The 24,314-nt window shown below is 35.3% G+C and overlaps 1 protein-coding gene across 1 annotated transcript in view; it reads left to right on the forward strand.

Moving 5' to 3' along the window:
- Window positions 1–24,314, forward strand: part of ZSWIM6 (zinc finger SWIM-type containing 6) — a 196,044-nt gene that overhangs the window by 156,328 nt on the left and 15,402 nt on the right. The window contains exons 5-7 of the mRNA XM_061187828.1: window positions 17,173–17,352; window positions 22,051–22,227; window positions 22,497–22,643. Of these exons, the coding sequence (XP_061043811.1) occupies window positions 17,173–17,352; window positions 22,051–22,227; window positions 22,497–22,643 (504 nt within the window). The remainder of the gene's footprint in view (window positions 1–17,172; window positions 17,353–22,050; window positions 22,228–22,496; window positions 22,644–24,314) is intronic.

Raw genomic sequence — 24,314 nt, forward strand, 5'->3', positions numbered from 1 at the left:
GTATTTTCCAAACATGGGTTACTAACATATTAAGACTGAATTGTACTGAGAACGATACTATAATTAGGGTCGCAATTTTTGTGTGGTCTGACCCAAGAAATTTTGTGACTACAGTTTTGCTAGCACAACTAATTCTGCCAGTGATCTTCTATTTGTGACTGCAATTAGGCATTTCATGGCCTCTAAATAAGTATAATTAGTTAATTGGATCATGCATGAAATCCAAGCCTCTTATAATAGCCTCTGAGAACAAAAATAAATATTATAAATATTATGAATTGTTTTATAACTGTGGAACCCTGGGAAGTACCAAAAGTGATTGTTTTATACTTTGCCTACTACTATTTCATAAGAATAAACATGATATTAAAAAGTAGAAATTAAATTTTTCAGGTGAAAGTCTTCATTTTCCACCTTGGAGACAGAGGAAAAAGGGAGTCACTGGCCTTTCTTCTCACCTTTAGAGAAGGCGGTATTGGTTGCCCTGCCCCTTCGTCCCCCGCTTCCCAGTGCCACTGCCCCTGCCCCTGCCCCTGTGCTGTCTCCAGTAGCATTATACACATCGTATCTTCTGGAAAATAGGGAGAAGAGCACATTTATAAAGAATTCCAAAGTGTCTTTTATAAAAAATGTTTAGCTTTTATATTAATTACTGAATTGATTTGCATATTAACAAAAACTCATGAAGTAGAAAGAACTTTAAAAACAAGTTATATTGATTGTGGGGAATAGCAAGAGATAGAGAATGGCCAGCTGATTTATTCAGTCACAGATCATAATGCTCCACCCAGCAATACACCCAGCAGGCAAAGAGCACACTCAGGCACACACAAGTGCATTATCCCAGAAATGCTGATGTGACTCCACTCTAAGAGACCTCATATTCGTACATCATCATATTTTCAGAGAAAACAGATTTCTTCTGACTTGAATAATCAATCTTGAATTGTAAGTTGAGCTTTTGATTGTTTATCTGCTGTTTTAATCTGCAGTGAAATTACTTATTTGCTATGCCTGTCAGTCCTGAAAAATACAGAGTTTTCATTTGTTTCATTAGATCTTTTTAGATGGACCTGTGGTAGGTTTTTGTTGGATATGATTCTATTAATATATATGCAACATGTTCTAAGTATATAAGAGTAGATGGTTAAATAAAGTACAGGGTTTATTAGCAGTATGTTTAGGCTACTTCATAATTTTCAACAATAATATACCATTTGTATTATACTGCTGAAATATGAGGGAGCAGATCAGTGATTCTGTCAAAAGACTAAAATCATTAATCTTAGAATTCATATATGCTAACTGCACATAGGAAGCCTCACTTACAGAGGTGCTTTCTGACCACGTATCTAGGCAGAAGGCTAAACACCATAGTGTTTAAGAATGTTAGTTTGGGGGGTGGGGATCATGGGCCTTGGTAACAAATCCTGGCTGCCATCTTTAATAGCAGCACAACATTTCTACTTGTCTCTGAACCTCAGTTTCCTTATTTGTAAAGTGAGTCTTTCTTTGAGGGTGAAATGTGATAATGTATGTAAAGTACTTCACATAGGGTTAGTGTGAAGTATATTCAATAAATGGCAGCAAGTGGATAAGTAAAGATGCCATTCACTTTCAGAAATATGTTAGCTGAACTAGATGGAGTGATCTTTGTACCCTAAAGACAGACATTTTAAAACTTTAAATGTAGACTCTATTTAGAAATCTAACATGGGTAACATGATATTATTAGGATTTTCCTTGAAGGGATAGAAATTAACATACAAATCAGCACTTAATACTATGTGTTGGCATACCTTTTATGGTGTTGTTAAGTTTTCATAATGGCTTTTTTGTTTTTTGCTTGACTTGCAGCTCTTTTCATATGTTGAGCAGTTTGTTTGGATTTGATAATTTTAACTAACAACATTCTCATACCCATTGGTAAATACCTTCGTTTTCCATTTTGTAATCTAGCTGAGTTACATTACTTCCCGGTGATAGTGATAGATTACAGTGGCCACAGATCCTTCGCTACTCTTCCATTGAGATGTGGGGTCTGTGTTCTCTCATTTTTGTAGATGTTTGACCAACAAAATATGACAGTAGATGTTTCGGCCAGTTTCTGGGCCCAAGCCTTAAAAGTGACTGGCAGTGTCTACTTCCTGTCTCTTAGAAGGTTCTGTCTTAGGGCCCTGAGTTTTCATGTAAAAAGTCTGGCTATCCTGAGCCTTCCATGTTATGAGAAAGCTCACACTATCCACATAGAGAGGCTGTGTTACGGCAGGGGAAAAGTGAGGAGGAGAGAATCTCTGACCTACAGAATTATGAGATACAATGATACATTGTTATATTAAGCCAGTAAGTTTAGGGTAGTTCTTTTACATAGTAATAGATAACCAGAACAGGGGTTATACATCTGACAATACTTCATGCTGTTTCTAATGGTTATCTTCCAAGTCTCTAGCAGTGTCGAATAGAATAATGTGTAAAAATGAAGTTCTGCTATTTCAGTTAACTTTTATCCCTTATGTTGGACTAAGATGTTTGTCAAAATTGAATCTGTATTACTAGGAAGTAGTGTAAAACAGTCCTAGAGTATTCTACATCGCCATTTTTAATATTTTTAAGGTAATTTTGCCTCACCTTCATATCCTCCTTATACCAAATTTCACCTGGTTTGACTTCCAGGTTTTTCCCCTCCAAAAATAAGAATTTGGGTTCCAGTAAGTTTTAATTTTGAGTTCCTGAAGAAGACTGGAACCCTTGACACTAAAAAGGGATGGAGAGTGAATGGTAGACTAGAAGTTTTGGCCGAGATTCTTAGGGGGGAGGGGGAGGGGAAGGGAGGCTGAGGAAGGAAGAGTGTGAACAGGCTTCAGCACTGCTCTTTGTCCATCCTTTGGCATGAGGTTACCATGGGCAGAGAAAATGTTACATAACCCTGTAGGGTTGGGGATGAGTTTGAGAAATGCCTCCTCCATTCAAGTAGGTAAGGATAAAATTACCCAAAGCATCTCAGACCTCTAAGTGACTGTGGGCCTTGGGTGGGGCCTGGGAGGCCTACTGGAAAATAAAACACATTTAAAACCCTATCTTTGAAGCCAAGGGAGAAGAAGACACTAAAAGATGTTTCTAGCTAAAAACATATAGCAAGTGGAAATTAATTGCACAAGAACCCATTATTACTAGCCTAAGTGTTTAATGTCACTGATATTTTTTTGTTTAATATGTTCTCTTAATTGTTTTATTTTATTAAATGTAGAAATATTTATAACGGTATTCAGAGAATCACAAGCTGTCCTTCAATCTTGTTTTCACCTTTCGAGTCTCAATTTCCTCAACATCAAAGTCTTCTACACCGGGGTTTGCTGGAGTGCACCTTTTGGTGCTGGGTGGAACTCTACAGTTTTCAGAACATTTCTGCACGTATTATCTTACTTAAGTGTAAACAGCCCTACAAGGTAGGTAGGAATTATTATCTCTATTGTTTAAATCAGGGACTGCCACCACAGAGAGACTAAGTGGCCTTGCCCAAGGTCTTGCAGCTGGTAATCCATATCTTGTCCTTTCCAGATCAGAGTTTGTGGATCAAACGTTTCTTCTAGTTGGAAATGTGAAACACTGGGCATGTGGGGCAAAATGGTGGTGATTTGTACATCGAAATGTTTGATGGACAAGACTGGCCTTCAGGACATTTAGAATTCATTAATTCTTGTTACCTACATTTGTTGGGAGTGTGGGTGCTTGTCCATTGGCAGTGTGACTGGTAGAATACAGAAGCGACTAAAAAGACTTTTGTACATGGAATCTAAGAAATGCGGGAAAGAAATGCATATAACAAAATAGCAGTAGACTCACAGAGAACAAATCAGCAGTTACCAGTGGGGAGAGTGAAGGGGGGTGGGAAAGATAGTAGTTTGTTTTTCTTAATCCAGTACTTCTGTGTAGAAAATAAAAAAACAAGGATCTATTGTACAACACAGGGAAATATAGACATTATTTTCTAATAACTTTTAGTGGAGCATAATCTATAAATATATGAATCCATATGTTATAAAAAATAAATAAAAATATTTTAAAAATAAAAAGGCTTTTGTGATGATTTGTCTTCTGTCTCCGTGTAATTCTGTCCATGTTATTTGCCTATTTGGGTCAGGTATAGGATGCGAACAGATTTTAAGGCCACCGAGTGGATTGGAACCATTCACCTTGTGCAAAAAAAAAAAAGGTTTTGTTTTCCTTCATCCCAGGGGAGTTGCCTTCCTTGTTTTGCTTTACTTTGACTTGTAGATTACAGCACATCTTTTTGCTGAAATCACTGAGTGCAGATTAGGTGGAGTAGTGGAAAGGAGAGTAAAAGCATGCTGGGTAGTAGAGAAGAAGCTAGACTAGAGCTGAAATGTGCCATGGATAATTCAGAAACCTAATGATGCACACACCGGTGATTTGATAATTGCCTTTATATACTTTGAGGCATTGAAGCTAGGAAAGCAATTTAAAAGTATTGAATTTATTTTCATTGTACTTCATAGCAAATAATTAAGTGTCCTTTGTAAAAGAACCAGTAATACTTTCTAGATGCCAGGTCATCTGCTAGGTGCTGGAAATGCTAAGTTTTCACTGAGTGCTCTGTCCTATTTTTGGTTGAGTCCTTTTAAAAGGGTTTGCATTTCTGAGGGACAGAAGAATGAAGTGTTTAATCATCAAAGAGCTTTATTTTTAAAGCTACAAATGTTGCAGGAGTGTGTTGGAAGGGAAGGAGATAAATGCTCAAAGTGGGACTCCGAATTAATAAAATTTGGAGGATGACTTACTCAATTTGGTTAACTTGGTTATTAAGGCTAATTACAGCTTTTGTAGTGGTGACTGTTCAGATAAAAGACCATATCTATTATAGCTCTGAACTTGAATCTAACATTAAGAACATCCTTTCAAGATGAAACCTCTCTTTAGGGAGGTGAGCAATAAAAAAAATTACTGGCTTAAATTAATAAAGGCTTGGCTCTAAAAAATTTTTTCTCATTCTGTAACGGAAATTTTCTAATTAGAGGAATGTAAGCATGAAAATCTAGTTTTATAGCTTTATTTTTTCCTTGAATCATAGAAATCACTGTTTAAAGTTTGCAAGAATATTTAGGATCTTGTTTTTAAGATCTTGTAATCTGTTTGCATTTTAGTTTTCTCATCTTTAAAGTGGATGTATTATTTCTGATCATGGAGGATTATTGTAATGAGTTAATGAAAAAAATGTTTGTAAAGCCCTAAGTATAGTGCCTATAGCACATGATAGGCACCCAAGAAATGGTGACTATTAGTGATAATAATGATTATTTAATTAAAGTTGTAATGGTGTTCCTATATTTATTTCCTCAAAAGAACTTTTTAAACAAGTAGAATTATATGGTTTTGTCAGTATTGTGCTGGCTTCTATAAGCTCTGAGTTTTCACCAAGTGAAAGTGAAGCTTACTGGATCATTATCACCTTGTCAGCTTCTTCATATGCAAGTCAGTCAGTCCTTCAGCATTGTATACATTGGTTAGTATTTTCCTAAGTTTATCTTTGAGTTACTTCAAAAGAACTAGTGCTTAGTATAAATTTGGTTTTTAATTCTATTTTTTAAACTTTGTATTGCGCTATATCTTTAAAAAGAAAAAGAAATTGAATGTGAAAAACAATGGATTTGAGATACATATATATGTTAGGATATATAATTTCTACATTTAAAAAAAAAATTTGTTGGAGTATAGTTGCTTTATAATACTGTGTTAGTTTATACCATACAGCAAAGTGAATCAGCTATATGTATACATGTGTTCCCTCTTTTTTGGATTTCCTTCTCATTTAGGTTGCCACAGAGCATTGAGTAGAGTTCCCAGTGCTATACAGTAGGTTCTCATTAGTTATCTGTTTTATACATAGTATCAGTAGTGTATATATGTCAATCCCCATCTCCCAATTCATCCCCCCACTTTCCCCCTTGGTATCCACAGGTTTATTCTCTGTGTCTGTGTCTCTATTTCTGCTTTGTAAGTAAGATTATCTGTACCAGTTTTTTCAGATTCCACATATATGCGTTAATACACAATATTTGTTTTTCTCTTTCTGACTTACTTCACTCTGTATGACGGTCTCTAGGTCTATCCATGTCTCTACAAATGACCCAGCTCAGTTCCTTTTTATGGCTGAGTAATATTCCATTGTGTATATGTACCACATCTTCTTTATCCATTCCTCTGTTGATGGACATTTAGGTTGAAGTTAGTTCTCTCTTAGCTTTTAGTTGACATGGTGGTGCTTTTAAGCTGATTTCCAAAATAAATTATAGTTCACACAGGTGGACTGAAATACAGAATTCTGAATTATAAAATAGACACATAGAAAATAAACTTATTTTGGATAGACATTTACATATTATTTGTCCATATTAATTTACTTGGTTGCCCTTTTACACAGAACCTTGACACTACACTAACAACCTGATAATGAAATTTCTAGTCTCACAGCACATCTTTCAGAGCAACTTTTTGATTTTAGTTTTATCTGATAAAGTATTCAAGAGTAGTAGAATTGTAAGACAAAAACATCTTGGAAGAAAAACACGAAAGAGTCTTAATTCTGAAGCATTACCTGTTGAATATTATAATTTTATTTTTTAAAAAGATAATTTGATGATTTGGAAAATGACTTCAGTGTAGCCTTATAAATAGAAATGCCAATTTTTGATCCAATCTGTAGCATTCATTAGATTTAATTTAATTATTACCATGTAACTTATTTTGTGTTGTTATGTTGTCCATCAGTCCAAAATCTAAAGCCTGGTAAAGTTGTATCCCATTTTCCAATGGGATTCAGTAGGAAAGGCTGCCACTTACAGGTTCTTTAGATACCATTTTGATTTGTCTCTTGCTTTGTGACATTGTGTGGTCATGTTTCATTTGAAGCGGTTTTTCCTGGTTCTTGGCATGGGAAACGCATACGATTAATAGGATGGTGATTTGTGCGATGTCCATTGGCTTGTAGAGAAATCCTGCAGAGAGAGCACTCATACTGAGGTCTTTGGAATACCAGTAGATAAAATTGTTTGATCCATATATTAATTAGCAATTTTTAAAAATTTACTTTGTTACATACAGTAAAATTCCTAACTATAGTGTAAAATACATACCATAAATACTTAACTATAAAAATACATACACCTGACATTTTTAGTGTACAATTTTGAGTTTAGACAAAGGCATAGAGTCATGTGATCAATGAAGATCTGGAATGGTTATATCACCTCCAAAAATTCCCTCACACAGTCCCTTTATAATCAATTCATCACCTACTCCCTGTCCCTAGCATTGGCAGTCTATTCTCAGTTCATTTAGTTTTCCCTTTTCCAAAATGTCACATAAATGGAATAATAAAGTGTGTGTGTACACATATATACCCTTTTGATTCTGGCTTCCTTCACTTAGTATAATGCATTTGCGATATTATGTGTATTTCAGTGGTCTGTTTCTTGTTGCTAAGTAGTAGTCTATTATATGAATGCACCAAGTTTGTTCATCCATTCACCAGTTGAAGGACATTCAGGTTGGATGTCTTTTGCATTTACGAATAAAACTGCTATAAACATTCTTGTAAAGTTTTTATGTGAACCTAAGTTTTCATTTCTCTTGGGCAAATCCCAAGAGGTAGGATTGTTGGGTCATAAGGTAAATGTTTAACTTCATGAGAAACTGCTGAACCATATTCCAAGGTAGCTATATCATTTTGCACTTGCAGCAGCAGTTATGAGCATTCTGATTGCCAGCAGTATTTTCAGATTTTAAATTTCTTTTTCTAATTTTAACCCTTATAATAGGTGTGTAGTGGTATCTCGTATAGTTTTTTTTTTTAATTGAAGTATAGTTGATGTACAATATTATATAAGTTACAGGTGTACAATATAGTGATTCACAATTTTTAAAGGTTATAGATAGTCCATTTATAGTTAATTATAAAATATTGGCTATATTCCCTGTGTTGTACAATATATCCTTGTAGCTTGTTTTTGTCATAATAGTTTGTACCTTTTACTCCCCTCTTCCTATATTGCCCCTTCCCCCTTCCCTCTCCCCACTGGTAACTACTAGTTTGTTCTCTGTATCTGTGAGTGTGCTTCTTTTTTTATTATATTCATTAGTTTGTTGTATTTTTTAGAGTCTACATATAAGTGATATCACACAATATTTGTCTTTCTCTGTCTGACTTATTTCACTTGACATGATACCCTCCAAGTCCATCCATGTTACTGCAAATGGCATTATTTCATTCTTTTTTATGGCTGAGTAGTATTCCATTCTGTGTATATACACTACATCTTCTTTATCCATTCTTCTGTTCATGGACACTTAAGTTGCTTCCATACCTTGGCAGTTGTAAATAATGCTGCTATGAACATTGGGGTGCATGTGTCTTTTTGAATTAGTATTTTTGTTTTTTTCAGATGTATAACCAGGAGTAGAATTGATGGAGCATATGGTCGTTCTATTTTAGTTTTTTTGAGAAACCTGCATAATATTTTCCATAGTGGCTGCACCAATTTATATTCCCAGCAACAGTGTATGAGGGTTTCCCTTTCTCTACATCCTCGCCACATTTGTTATTTGTGTTCTTTTCGATGATAGCCCCTCTGACAGGTGTGAGATGATATCCCATTGTAGTTTTGATTTGCATTTCTCTGATGATTAGTACTGTTGAGCATCTTCTCATATGCCTTGTTGGCTATCTGCATGCCTTTGGAAAAATGCCTGTTCAGTTCTTCTGCCCATTTTTTAATCGGGTTGTTTGTTATTTTGATTTTCTTCTCGTTTTGTCAGTGGTTTCCTTTGCTGTGCAAAAAGCTTTGAAGTTTAATTAGGTCCCATTTGTTAATTTTTCCTTTTATTTCCTTTGCTTTAGGAGACAGATCCCAAAAAATATTGCTATGATTTATGTCAAGGAGTGTTCTGCCCATATTTTCCTCTAGGAGTTTCATGGTTTCCGGTCTTACATTTAGGTCTTTAATCCATTTTGAGTTTATTTTTGCGTATGGTGTTAGAGAATGTTCTAATTTCATTCTTTTACACGTAGCTGTCTAGTTTCCAAGCACCACTTATTGAAGAGACTGTCTTTTCTCCATTGTATATTCTTTGTTGCAGAGTGATTGACCATAAGTGCATGGGTTTATGTCTGGACTCTCTATTCTGTGCCATTGATCTATGTGTCTGGTTTTTGTACCAGTACCATGCTGTTTTTATTACTGTAGCTTTGTAGAATAGTCTGAAGTCAGGGAGCGTGATTCCTCTAGCTCTGTTCTTCTTTCTCAAGATTGTGTTGGCTATTTGGGGGCTTTTGTGTTTCCATACAAATGCCATTGGTATTGTGATAGGGATTGCATTGAATCTGTAGATTGCCTTCGGTAATATGGTCATTTTAACAATATTAATTCTTCCAATCCAAGAACACAGTGTATCTTTCCATCTGCTTGTGTCATCTTCATTTACTTTCATTAGCATCTTACAGTTTTCCAACTACAGGTCTTTTACCTCTTTAGGTAGGTTTATTCCTAGGTATTTTATTCTTTTTGATGCGATGGTAAGTGGGAGTGTTTCCTTAATTTCTCTTTCTGATAGTTCGTTGTTAGTGTATAGAGATACAACAGATTTCTGTATATTAATTTTGTATCCTGCAACTTTTCTGAATTCATTGATAAGCTCTAGTAGTTTTCTGGTGGTGTCCTTAGGATTTTTTAGGTATAGTATCATGTCATTTGCAAACAGTTTCCATTTTCATTTTCATAATGATTAATTATGTTCAGCATGTTTTCATCAGCAGTTTGCCATCTGTATATCTTCTTGAGTGAAGTGTCTTTTCCAAATTTTTTGCCCATTTGTAGTAGGGTTATTCGTTTTCTTGATGAGTTTTGGGAGGATTTTACATATTCTAGATACAAGTTCTTTGTCAGATGTATGATTTGCACATATTTTCTCCCAATCTGTGGCTTGTCTTTTCATTCTGTTTATATTGTTTTTTTTGCAGCACAGAAGATTTTAATGTTGATGAAGTCCACTTGATAAATTTTATCTTTTATGGATTATGCTTTTGATATTGTATCTAAGATTATCTCTGCCTAACCCAAGGTCACAAAGATGTTTTCCAGAAGTTTTATGGTTTTAGGTTTTATATTTAGGTCTGTGATCCATTTTGAGTTAGTTTTTAATAAGTTAGTTGAGTTAATTTTTAATAAACTGTGTGTTGTAGATTTAAGTTCATTTTATATGAATATCCAATTGTAGTAGCACTAGTTTTTGAAAAGATTTATCTTTTCTACATTGAATGGCTTTGAACCTTGAACTGACCATATCTATGTAGGTCTGAGCTCCCTAATCTATACAATGGTATATGTACCTGTTCTTTCACAATCATACACTGTCTTGATTACTCTTAACTTTATACAAAGTCTCAAAATTAGGTGCTGGGGAGCCTTCCAACTTTTTCCTTCTTTAAAATTGTTTGGCTATTCTATATTTTTGTCAGCATGTACACCAGTGCCTGCTAGGGTTTTGAGTAGGGTTATGTTGAATATATAGATCAATTTGGGGAGAACTGATATCTTAATAGTATTGAGGTTTCCAGTCTGCTTTTTAAGATTGTCTTTGATTTCTCTTGTCAGTGTTTTGTAGTTTTTAGTATAGAGACTCCGTACATGTTTTGTTAGATCTATAACTTAAGTATTTCATGTTTTTTGATAGTATTATAATTGGTGCTTTTGGGGGATAAATTTTGATCTGTAATTGTTCAATTTTAGTATGTAGATATACAGTTGGTTTCTTGCTTTGAACTTGTATCATATGACCTTGCTAAACTTACTTACCTTTTCTGTAGGCTAGTTGTCTACAAATAGAGGCTATTTTATTTTTTCCTTTTAAATCTATGTCATTAATCTCCTTTTCTTGCTTTATTGGCCTGGCTAAAACTTCCAGTGTGATGTTGAATAGGAGTGGTAGAGCAGACATCTTTGCCTTGTTTTTATCTTAGGGGAAAAACATTCAGTCTTTTGCCATTATCATATTAACTGTAGGTGTTTTTTTTTGCAGATGACCTTTCTCAGGTACGTTATCGTCTGTTCCTAGTTTGCTGAGAGTTTTATTTATTATGAAGGGATGTTGAATTTTGTCAGTTGCTTTTTCTGCATCTGTTGAAATGGTCATATGGTTCTTCTTCCTTAGTCCGCTATATAGTGAGTTACACTAATTTTTAATGTTGAACCGGCCTTGCATTCCTGGGATAAACGCTATTTAGTTGTGGTGGGTTTTCTTTTTTATGTATTTCTTAATTAGATTTACTAATATTTTGTTGTGGTGTTTTACTTTGACATGTAATTATATTTACTTGTAATGTTTTTTGTCTGGTTTTGCTATCAGGGTAATGCTGGCCTCATAAAATAAGTTGAAAACCTTCCCTTTCTTCTTTTTTCTGGAAGGTATTGTATGGAATTGGTGTTCTTTCTTTCTTTACTGTTTGGTAGAATTTTCCAGGGAAACATCTGGACGTGCATTGTTAGAGTTTTTAACTGCAGATTTAATTTCTTTGATAAATTGAAAGCTATTCAGGTTATTTCTTCTTCTTGAGAGAACTGTGGTAGTTTGTGGTTTCTCAAGGAATTTGTCCATTTCATCTAAGCTGTAGAATTTATGGGAATAAGTTGTTCATAGCATTCCTTTATGAGCCTTTTAACGCCTCTAGGATCTATAATTATGTGCCCTTTTTTATTCCTGATACTCATAGTTTGTCCTTTCTTTTTTTGGTCAGACTGATTATAGCTTTATTAATCTATTTAAAGAACTAGCTTTTGGTTTCATTAAAAAAAACTTAGGTGGTGGTTTTCCATTTAATTGATTTCTGATCTGTTATTTCCTTCTTTCTGCTTGCTTTAGCTTTGATTTCTCATTCTTTTTCTAGTTTCTTAAGGTGGATGTTTAGATTATTGATTTGAATCTTTCCTTCTTTTCCAATACAGGCATTTAATACTATAAATTTCTAAACTCTTTTTAGCTGTAGATCACAAGTTTTGATATATTTTATTTGCATTTTCATTCAGAACAAAATATTTTGTTTTCTTTTGTGACTTCTTTTACTCATGAGTTACTTAGAATTGTGTTGTTTAATTCCCAGATATTTGGGAATTTTCCAAATATCATCCTGTTACTGATTTCTAATTTAATTCTATTACATTAGAGAATATACTTTGTATGATTTCACTTCTTTAATATTTGTCAAAGTTTGTTTTATGGCCCAGAATATGGACTACCTTGGTAAATGTTCTTTGTGCATTTTAGAAAGTATAAGATTTTGTTTTGTTTTGTTTTTCTACTAATGTTAAGTGGAGTGTTCTATGAATGTCAGTTAGATTAAGTTGGTTGATAGTATTGTTTTAGGTATTCTTTATCCTTGCTAATTTTCTGTCTACTTGTTCTGTTAGTTATTGAGAGAGAAGTATTGAGATCTCCAAATGTAACTGTGGATTTGTGTGTTTCTCCTTTCAGCTCTGTCACTTTTTGCTTCATATATTTTGAAGTCTTAATTTTAGGTGCAGCATCCTCATTTAGGATTGTTATGTTTTTTTTGTAGAACTGACCCTTTTATCATGTTATGTTTCACTTTATCTGGTGTAGCGTTTCTTGTTCCAAAGTCTACTTTGTCTGATAATAATATGGCCACTCCAACTTTGTTTTGAAAGTGTTTGCATGGTGTATCTTTTTCCATCCTTTTCCATTTAATTTATCTATGTCATTATATTTGAAGAGGGTTTCTAGTACATAGCATAGAGTTGGGTCTTGTTTTTTAACCTGATTTCACCATCTCTTTTAATTGGTATGTTTAGATGATTTACATTTGCTATAATTATTGATGTAGTTCAGTGTAGGTCTACCATTTAATCATTTGTTTTCTATTTATCCTCTCTGTTTTTGTTCCTTTGTTCCCTCCCTCCTGCCTTCTTTTCTCCTTCTTTGGATTATTTTAAAACATTTTTTTAGTATTTCATTTTAATTTATCTATTGTCCTTTTTGTTTGTATCTCCTTGTATTTTTTTTTAATGGTTTCACTATTACAAGAAATATACCTAACCTTAAACAGTCTACTTTGAGTTTATACTTTGCCACTTAAAGAAGAATGTAGACTCTAACAACCATATAGGTCCCTTTACTCTCCCTCCTTTATGCTATAGTTTTCATGTGTATTACATCTACATACGTTTAAAATACCATAAGACAATGTTCACGTTTTTGCTTTTAGTAGTCATACTTATCTTAAAGAACTTAGAAGGACAAAAGTAGTCCATGACATTTACTGAGGTATTTATTATTTCTATTGCTCTTCCTTTATTCATATAGTTCCAAGTTTCCCTCTGGTATTATTTCTCTTCAGCCTGAAGAACTTCCTTTAGCATCAGGTCTCTTGAACAATACATGTTGTTAGTTTTTCCTGATCTGAGAAAGCCTTCATTTCACCATCATTCATGAATGATATTTTGCCAACTCTGGGTTGATATTTCCATTTCTTTTAACACTTTAAAGATATTGCTCCACTGTCTTCTGTCCTGTATAATTTCTGACAAGAATAATTATTTGAGTCATTCTCCTTTATATGGCATTTCATTTTTCTCTGACTGTTTTCAATATTTTTTTCTTTTCTCTTTGGTTTTCAGTGATTTGATTATCACTGGGCATGGATTTTTTGGTTAGCTCAGCTTCTTTGATCTGTAAATTCATATCTTCAATTTTGGGAAGTTTTCAGTAATTATTTCTTTTGAGTTTTTCTGTATCTCTCATCTTCTTTGGATCTCCAATGATACAAATGTTACTTTTGATATTTTCCCACCTGTCTTAAGGCTCTGTTCATTTTCTTCTGATTGTTTCTCTCTCTTCTTCAGATGAGATCATTTCTATCTTCAAATTTACTGACTTTACCTCTGTCATATCCATTCTACTATTAATCCTATCTAGTGAATTTTTTATTTCAGATATTGTTTTTTCAATTCTAACATTTCTATTTAGTTCTTTTTTTATAGTTCATATTCACTTCTGTCAATAGTGTTTATCTTCATCTGGTGGAACATAGTTATAATAGTTGCATAAAGTCTCTGATTGATAATTCTAACATCTGGTTCATTGTTTTTTCCATTGAGAATTGATCACATTTCCCTTTTTCTTTGTAAGCCAAGTAATTTTGGATCCTGAACATTTTAAATACTGAATTGTAAGAGTCTGGGTCCTATTATAATCCTCCGGAGAAACTTTTGTTTTTTTAAAGCATACATTCAATAGGATATATTCAGACTATGAGTTCTGTTTTACCTTCTTTGGGTGATGTCAGTAAAGTTTTCAAAACCTTGGCTATGCTGCGTTGGGGCAGTCTCATGCACGTGAGGTGTGACCAGTATTTGTGCCTTTTTTTGTACAGAATATCCAGGGATCTCCCTCTCTAGCGTCTGAGTGGCAGGGGGTTCCCTTTTCCCAATCCTCTCACCAGGTAGATGAGGTTTCTCTCAAGTTGTTGCTCTATATGCCTTCTACATAGTTTCCCAAATGGGGCTAATCTTATGTGCAAGCCAGGAGAGAAAAGAGGGGGGAAAGTAACAGGAAGTCACCCCCATATGACTTAAATTTCTTCAAGTTTTATTTCCACAAACTGCTTGCTGTTGTTTACTTTTCAGAGCCCTCAGATTGCTGCTTTTTGTATTTTGTCCAGTTTTTAATTGTAATTATGGGGAGAGATAAGCCGTAGTGGGCTTTACTCCATCTTGATCTATCACATTTTTGTTTCTAATTGGCATTTTAAAATACAGAAATGTGAATTGTAAATATCTGTGGCTTAGGTTGTGGCTATGTTTATTTTCTGTTGGTAAACATTACTTGATATTTAAAATAACAGATTCTCTAATTGAAGAAGCTTGATAATTTTAAATGTGGAAGAATGTAAAGCATCTCTTTTGGACAAACAAAACATAAACAGACCATTCTTACCTGTATTATTCACTTGGTTAACACAACTGATTAAAATAAACACAGATACACATATAAACCTTTTCAAAGAAAAAGTGTTGTGAATGGCTTTGAAGTACTGGTATCTGTCTTGTTTTGAAATTGGTAAAGTAAAAACTTTTTTTTTTGGCCACATGGCAAAGCTTGCAGGATCTTACCCATGCCCCCTGCTGTGGAAGCATGGAGTCGTAACCACTGGACCACCAGGGAATTCCCAAACTTGAACTTTTAAAACTTGTGAAATATTTGCTTGAATTAGCTATCTTTTTGAAAAATGTAAAAGGAATGATAAATTTTATCAGTACCTTAATTTTTCAAATTATGAGTTATACCTTCTAAATTCATTAGGGCTTTTCCTTTGAAAAACAAGTGAACTTTTTTATTGAAGTATAGTTGATTTAAAATATTGTGTAAGTTTCAGGTGTACAGCAAAGTGATTTGGTTATATATATATAGAATCAAAAAATATATATACATATTTGATTCTTTTCTACTAGACGTGTTTACAAGATACTGACTGTAGTTCCCTGTGCTATACAGTAAATCCGTGTTGTTTATTTTATATATGGTAGTGTGTATCTGTTAGTCCCATATTCCTAATTTATCCCTCCCTCCCTTTTCCCTTTGGTAATCATAAGTTTTCTATGTCTGTGAATCTGTTTGTTTTGTAAATAAGTTCATTTGTACTACTTGTAGATCCCACATGTGATATCATATAACATTGTGTCTTTCTCTGTCTGACTTACTTCACTTAGTATGATAAACTCTAGGTCCATCCATGTTGCTGCAAATGGCATTATTTCATTCTTTTTTATGGCTGAGTAATATTCCATTGTGTGTGTATGTTTGTATGTATGTACATACCACATCTTTATCCACTCGTCTGTTGGTGGACACTTAGGTTGCTTCCACGTCTTGGCTGTTGTAAATAGTGCTGCTATGAACATTGGGGTGCATGTATCTTTTTGAATCTGAGTTGTCGTCTTTTCCAGATATATGCCCCGGAGTGGGATTGCTGGATCATATGGTAACTCTATTTTTAGTTTTTTAAGGAACCTCCATACTGTTCTCCATAGTGGCTGTACCAATTTACATTCTCACCAACAGTGTAGGAGGGTTCCCTTTCCTCCACACCTTCTCCAGCATTTATTATTTGTAGACTTTTTGATGATGGGCATTCTGACCAGTGTGAGGTGATACTTCATTGTAGTTTTAATTTGCATTTCTCTGATGATTAGCGATGTTGAGCATCTTTTCATGTGCCTGTTGGCCATCTGTATGTTTTCTTTGCAGAAATGTCTATTGAGGTCTTCTGCCCCTTTTTTGATTGGTTTGTTTTTTGTTTTTGTTTTTTTTGATATTGAGCTGTATGAGATATTTGTGTATTTTGGAAATTAAGCCCTCGTCAGTCGCATTGTCTTGAGATATTTTCTCCGAGTCCACAGGTTGTCTTTTCATTTTAAAGCAAGTGAACTTTTGATAAATGTTTAGTGATTTCATTCACAAAAAGACATAAATTTAGTGATTTCATTTATATAAAGGTTAATTCCTGGTTAAATCATTTAGGGAAGCATGTTTAAGTAAATTTTATTTTTAAAAGATCTGTTGATATATGGATATGCATACTAATTAATGAGCATAATAAAGTTTTAAATGCTTATAAGGAGACTGGGAAATAGTTTATTCGTGCCCATTGTTATGCCTTTATGATTTTATTTTAAAAAGACACTCTTAAAAGTAAATTTAATTTTTGCACAGAAGAACCATTTAGAGTGGTTTGTTGCAGCATCCATGAATAAAACCTGCTTGTAAATTAAAGTAACAAATTGGTCCTTAAGGTTGTATTCTTTATTTTTTGCCCAAAATGTCACACAAGTAGGAAGGTGATTACAATTACCATTTGAAATATCTTTCATCTTTATATGTAACAGTGTTTGGATTCTTTGGTTCAAATTTGGGCTCTTTTGTCCTCTTTACATTAACCTCTGTATGAGGTTTGTTGCTTGGACAAGGGAGAATTGCATTATAAAACTGCAGACTTGGGTCCATTTTGAAATGGTTTATCATTAGCTATTAGGATTGGACACTTGTAAACTTTTAAAAAATTTGCTTTCCTCTCTCCCTTTAAATTAGGTGCTCTGTGGATGTGTATAGTTTTAAATCCCCACTGCAAGTTGGAGCAGAAGGCCAGCTGGCTAAAACAGTTGAAAAAGTGGAATGGTGTTGATGTCTGTCCATGGGAAGATGGAAATCATGGCAGTGAATTACCTAACTTAACCAATGCTCTGCCTCAGGGTGTGAATGCTAACCAAGGTGAGTACACAGTGGTAATCTGCTCACTTTGTATCTACCTAATTGTGCATCTATGTTTATAACAGTAACTTACAATAGATTTGGGAAAATTATTTTACTCACTTAAGAACTTACTATAACTCACGGACTTAATCTGTTTTGATATGAATGTGTGTGTGTGTTTTAATTTTTATGTGAGACCTTTCTATAACGTTTTTTCATATCCTCAGAATACAGATGGATATAATACTTACATATACTACTAGTATGTGTTAAAATTGCCTATTAATTATTTAGTTTGAATATATTTTTAAAAATCATGGAATGGGTGGGTAGTATATTGTAAAACAAAATATTGAGAGGCTTGAGGAGCTGTGTGTTTTTATATCTGTTGGTCAGTTCATATTTGGGCTACTATACAATTTAATCAGTTAAAAATTCTTAGTTTTAGACTATAGCAAGTAAACATTTAACGACTGGGGCTGCAGGAGCATGGGGTGCTGCTGGCATTCAGACCAGGAAAATTCTTTATTGTGAAGGACTGTCTAGCATACTTGTTCCCACCTACTGTAGGCTAATAGTGCCCTCCAGTCTTTGGACAACTAAGAAATGCTCCCAGACATTTTCAGATAGCCTCTTAAGAATCTTGGTTTCTCATTTCTGTACTGGCTTTTGTTTGTTGTTTTTTTTTTAAGCTTCTCCCTCTCTATTGGACCCACCCATTTAGCTCAAGTCTCTCTCATCTTAAAAAATCTTTCCTTGCCCCCATCGTCCCCGCTAGCTACCGCAGAATTTTCTCCTGTCTTTCAGAACCAAATCTTTAAAGTAGTTAACTCTTGCAAATAAACATTTCATTCACTAACTCTGTCACTCTTCTTGTGTAAGTTCGTGCTGCTGCTCCCCCTTTTTTGAGAAAACTTGGAAGACTTTAAAGTTACGATAGATGCAAGGTGGGAGTTAAATGACATCAGAAGGATTCAGGAATCAAGACTGTCATTCTGTTTTCTGGCCCCATCTGGAGTTGGTACTCCTAGAATGAGCTGGACAATGTGCTGAGAATGAAATGTGATGTTAGCATAGTATTTTCAGTCTCTACAAAGAGAGAAAATAATATGTATTACTCCATAGGGACCTGTCCAATCAAAAAGAAGTTTCAGGCCTTGGGAAAGATGATTATCTGGCTCTCCTTTGTCTAGAGATATTTGCCTTGGGAATTCAGTATTTGAAATCTGTCGTATCTTTATTGCCCATGATGATTTTATTTAATAACTTCAAAGAAAATAAATCTACCCCTTCCTTATACCCCAAGTTTTTTTCCAGAAGCTCAGAATTTTCAAGTTTAACAATTCAACATTTATTCTCTTCCATTGCTAGGAAAAGGCATGCTTACGTCTCCATAGACAATAAATTTGATTTTTTTTTAACTTTATTATATTTGGAGGTTTCTCTGTGTTTCACGCCCCACCTGCTTTTTTGTGACTGCCATCCTAACATTTTACAGTTTACTTTTTTACTTTCCATTTGGTTGCTTTCCCCTTGGTTAAATATGAATATTCCATAGGCTTTAGAAAACTCTTAGGAAGTGGTCCAGCCTCCAGAAAAAAAAAGTTCATTTCATTTATGGTTTGGCCCAGGGATATGAAGTCAGGACTAGTTTCTAAGGGCAATATTTATAGCTGTTGTGCCTAAAGGCACCAGGGCTCCTCCTTTTAGCAGAACACCCACATTCTCCAGAGGGGCTGTCAGAAGAGACATCCCTACAGAGGGGCTCGGGTGCTCAGCCTGCAGTACTTCTGCTGGAGGGCTGAGCGGGCTGGCAAAGGGAGAGCCTTTGGTGACAGCAGAGCCCAGCAGCCATGCTGCTGGGCAGCGAGTGCATGTGGTACAGACCGTGGGCAGAATTGCATGTGTTTGCACATCAGAGTGAAAGTGAAGCACAAATCAGGCCCTGTCTTTGCTGAGATTATTTGTTAGAATTAATTGACAACATTAGAATCCACACCCTTAGAAAGAGTAGTGTGTTTGTTTTTTAAATATACCTGAATGAGAGCCTTTTTTAAACTTTTTTGGTTAAAAAACTAATATTATTTTATACTTTATTTAAAATTTTTTACAAATTAGTGTTTATCGGTTTTTAATTAATTAATTAATTAATTAATTAATTTTTGGCTGTGTCGGGTCTTCGTTGCTGCGCATGGGCTTTCTCTCTAGCTGTGGTGAGCAGGAGCTACTCTTCCTTGCGATGCGCGGGCTTCTCATTGCAGTGGCTTCTCTTGTTGCGGAGCACGGGCTCTAGGCACATGGGCTTCAGTAGTTGTGGCACACGGGCTCAGTAGTTGTGGCTTATGGGATCTAGAGTGCAGGCTCAGTAGTTGTGACACACGGGCTTAGTTGCTCCACAGCATGTGGGATCTTCCTGGACCAGGGCTCGAACCCATGTCCCCTGCATTGGCAGGTGGATTCTTAACCACTGCACCACCAGGGAAGTCCCTGTGTTTATCGTTTTAACAATTTGATTAAGATCATCTGTTTCTTTTTTCTGTTATTGCAAAAATCAAAAAAACACAGATATCTAAGATAAAAATTGACCATAATTTTGATACTTAATCAAATCAATTTTTGTTTGTATATCTTTTTAGTCATTGTCTATGTACATATTTTTTTTTTGTTTCCATGCTATTATAGAGCTTTATATCTTACATTTTCATTTAAATACCAATAGTATTTAGTCTTTTTTGTTACAATTGGTTGTATCAGACTCTTAGAGCTAACCACTGTCCTGGTGTATGTCCTGTACGTTTCACTATGCTCTTACAGTCACATACAAACATGAAAAGTTAAGATTTTAATTTTTTCAATGGAATCATACCCACAGCTTGCTTTTATTATTGATACCAAGTGGGTCAAACAGACAGAACTCTCATTCTTTTAATAAGTGCATAATAATACGTTGCTTTCTAAAGTCTCCTTTTAATTTTAAATTCTGTTTCTATGATTTGAGTTAAACAAAATAAATAAAATTAGAAAGCCATTTAAAAATACTTGTGTGAGATTTGGACTTTGGAATATTTGATTGATTGACTATAAGAAGTCATGGAACCACTTTCTTGTTGAGTAGGGGTATATTTATTCTGCTCTGCAAAAAGCCCTGGTAGGTTCCAAAGGCTATTAAATGTAGGGCCAACTCTTCCCATTTGCAAAGTGTCCATCCGTCTGCTGCTAATAAGGAGTCTGGGCAGGGGCCAGAACAGATACATCAGTATTTAGGCCTCTCAAATTATGTCATCCATGCATTTTGATATGTCTGCCATTCAAATACAGATGTCTAAGTCCACCTGAGACCAAGCTGAAGTTATGTCTCTTTCTGTTAAAGACCATTCAAAAGCCTTTCAGAACAGCCTAAATAGCTGAATTTGTAGTGAGGTTATCTGTGTTTTGATCTTGACTGCCATTGCCTTGGCGGTGTGACCTTGGCAAGTCACTTTACTTCTCTCAATTTTCAGTTCCATCAGCAGAATAGAGGGGTTGGTCTAGATGAGTTTTCAGAGCTCTTCTTGATTCAGCTGTATTTTGATTTTTATGATTTCCTTTATGTCTGTGCTTAGCCAAAGCTCCAGGGAGAGGAAGATGAAACTTTACCAACTAAGGAAGCTCCAGACTTTACTTCTCATTTAGTTAAGCCTCAGAACAGTGAGGGGTGATACTTGAGCTAAATAAAGCACACATAAATAAAATTAGTTTGTTACCCTGATTGTCAGTTGAGGCTCTTTCTAAGGTTTCTGCCACACTTTAAGGTAAGTCTGGAGTTGGGGACCCAAGGGGTGGGAGTGCAGGTAGAATTTGAACGATTTTTTCCAGAAGAACTGAATAATCCCAGAAGTTGGGGTAAAAATATCCTTTATTCCCCAAACATTTCTTTTCTCTGTCAGGTCCTGAAACTTGAACCCTCTTCGGAGTGTGTGCTTCTGCTCTTTTGTGATGCCCTGGCATACACTATGCTGGGGACATCACACCAGTCATGGAACCTGCACAAGAGTCAGGAGGCAGCCTGTAGGGGCAAGGTAAGTGCGCTGGTTTGTTTTGTAGCTATGTTGTGTGGCTTTGTGAAATGTTAAATATATGCATTTATGCCCTTTGGGATATAAAGTGACATTTAATCATTATATCCCAAGAAGCATAATAGTTTTAATTGTGCAAAACCGCACAATATAGTTAAAAAATACAACCAAAAGCACAACCCTTCTGCATATTTTTAAAGGCTGATTGCATCTTCCTGAAAGGTTCCATGGCTGGTGTCTCATCTCTTGCATAGTGTTTGTGAGAGCTGTTGATCCCATCAGGGCAGTCCACCACAGCACCTCAGAAGTGGGGAGCAGTGAGTTTTCATGTGATTTTTGTGCCGATGCCTCCTTTCAGTGTATTTGGCATGGAAACTAGACTTGACGATTCTTTTTGCAGGATGCCTTTAACCTTAGTTCTGATGGCTGCAGAGTGTTTGTGTTTGATAAAACAAGTGAGTGAATGGTGGCTCTTTGGTCTGATTTGCCTCCTAGTACTTAGGACATGAGAATATTCACCCTTCATCCTTCTGCTTAGGGGGTGCAGGACAATGTGTGTGGGTGTGTTCATGAACATCTGGCCACAGAATGGTATGGTATGACTGATTTATTTACATGTGAATAATAGCTGACATGGCTTTCTGAATTGTGGAAAAAACAGATTCATCGAACAGGCCACATCGGACAGTGTTCACCCGAGCCATCGAGGCGTGCGATCTCCACTGGCAGGATAGCCACTTGCAGCACATTATCAGCAGTGACCTGTACACCAACTACTGTTACCATGACGACGCTGAAAACTCCCTCTTTGACTCCCGCGGGTGGCCCCTCTGGCATGGTAAGTGGCCAAACCGGAAAGACATTTCCATGACTTACTTCTTTGTTTAGTTTCTATAGCATTATTGGAGTGGGAGGAGGAGAGTTGAGGGATTCAATGGGAGATGGATGAATGCTTGGCAATAGGAGTTTTTCATTCAAATCCAAGTTCAGAAATGGTTTCTTGTGTCTTTTTAATAGTATTTCAGGGGAAAACATCTCACTATTAAATCCTGTTTTTATAGATATATCTGATAATGGCAACTTTCCCCCCTTAACTTTCTGTTTTAGAACATGTTCCTACAGCCTGTGCACGAGTGGACGCATTACGTTCTCACGGGTACCCCAGAGAAGCACTGAGACTAGCAATAGCTATTGTTAACACGTTAAGACGGCAGCAACAGAAACAGCTGGAAATGTTCCGAACTCAAAAAAAAGGTAAATGTGTGAAGGAGTCTGTTTCCATTGGAATGGGATTCTTGGTGATGATGTCACTAGGTTTTATGCTCTTTTGGGAGAGAGAACTTTTAAAATTAGAGCCATGGTGATGGCTTTACTCACCACTCATTTGAAATATTTAATAGCTGATCTGTGAGAAATGTTAGGCATCCCCCCCTCCCCCCCATTGAATGTTGTAAGAAATAAAATTTTTTTACAAGTTTCTTAGGTTGGTTAATTTTTTAAAGGGAAGTTTTTTTTTTTTTTTTACTGTTTGAGTTATGTCATATGTTGGAATTATCTAAAATGCAAGTTAGCCAGATATTTCATTTTGTGAAAGCGCATTTTAATTGTGATAGTAAGGGCTCTGGGGGTAGACTGCCTGCTTGAATCCTGGCAGGAGGTCCCAGCTGGGAGACCTTGGGCATTGACTTGACTATGGAATGGGGCTCAGTTGAGGACCTGTCTCTTAGAGTTGTTGAAAAGATTAAACTAGTTAATTCCTGTAGAGCACTGAAAGCAAGGCCTGACAGAGTGTGGAAGCACTATAAAACAGTTTAATTGTAATAATTTGTACATCAGGACATGATATGTATTTAACGTGATCAAACAGAACTCCTGGGGACTTCCCTGGCAGTCCAGTGGTTAAGACTTCACCTTCCAATGCAGGGGGTGTGGGTTCAATCCCTGGTTGGGGAGCTGAGATCCCACATGCCTCGTGGCCAAAAAACCAAAACGTAAAACAGAAGCAATATTGTAACAAGTTCAGTAAAGACTTTAAAAATGGTCCACATCAAAAAAAATCTTAAAAAAAAAACCTATACTCCAATGAAAGCTAAAAAAAAAAAAAAAAACTGGATTTTTCAAATTCTGTAAATAACATTGGATGAGCTGTCAACTGACAGAACACATTTAACTCCTCTTTATCTCAGTTTATTAATCTTTTAAATTTTAAATAAGCATTACTTAGTAGTAGTAATTGCAAAAGGGTTGTAACGTGCATAGGCCCTGATCAAAAGAAAGACATATATATGCTTTTTCTGATTAATCCGTGCACTTTTTCTTCTGTAGGTGTAAATCTTTTAATTTTTCTTTGGTAGGATTGTTTTGTTTTTACTCTGGAATTTTATATCTTATTCAGAGGGAAGTAGTTTTAGTTGTGGTGTTTTTTTGCTTGTGTTTTTGTTTTATTCCTTGGGTGATTTTACACACATGTAGGGTATGGCTAAAAATTATCAGTTGTTGTTGAAGTGGGCTGGAGATTGGAGCGAGTGTTTGTTGTAATTTTTGATATCCTCTATATTGGAAGTATTACAAATGTTAACATTATCATTTATATGATGAAAGAAAATTCCAAAGTTACCATTGGAACCAAGGAAGGGGGAGCTCAGATGGGATTGGAATGTGATATCCCCAACAATCATTACTTTGTCCAGTTCTTTGTGTTTGTCATATCATCACTGGTTACCAGCTGTATTTACAAAATATGTTGCTTGGCCCTTTGCAAAATTTTTCTGAAATCTCCCTTCCCCTAAACACACACAATCTATGGCCAAAAGACATTTACTTCTGAAAAGTATAAAAGATTGAAATACTCAGGCTAAGAGAGAGTGAAGTACTTTTTATACTGCAACAGGAGAGCTTGCTTATGATGATTATCAGAGTTTTGAA

Source organism: Eubalaena glacialis, chromosome 4 (assembly GCF_028564815.1).
Source record: "Eubalaena glacialis isolate mEubGla1 chromosome 4, mEubGla1.1.hap2.+ XY, whole genome shotgun sequence".
In the NCBI taxonomy this organism is placed as follows: Eukaryota; Metazoa; Chordata; class Mammalia; order Artiodactyla; family Balaenidae; genus Eubalaena; species Eubalaena glacialis.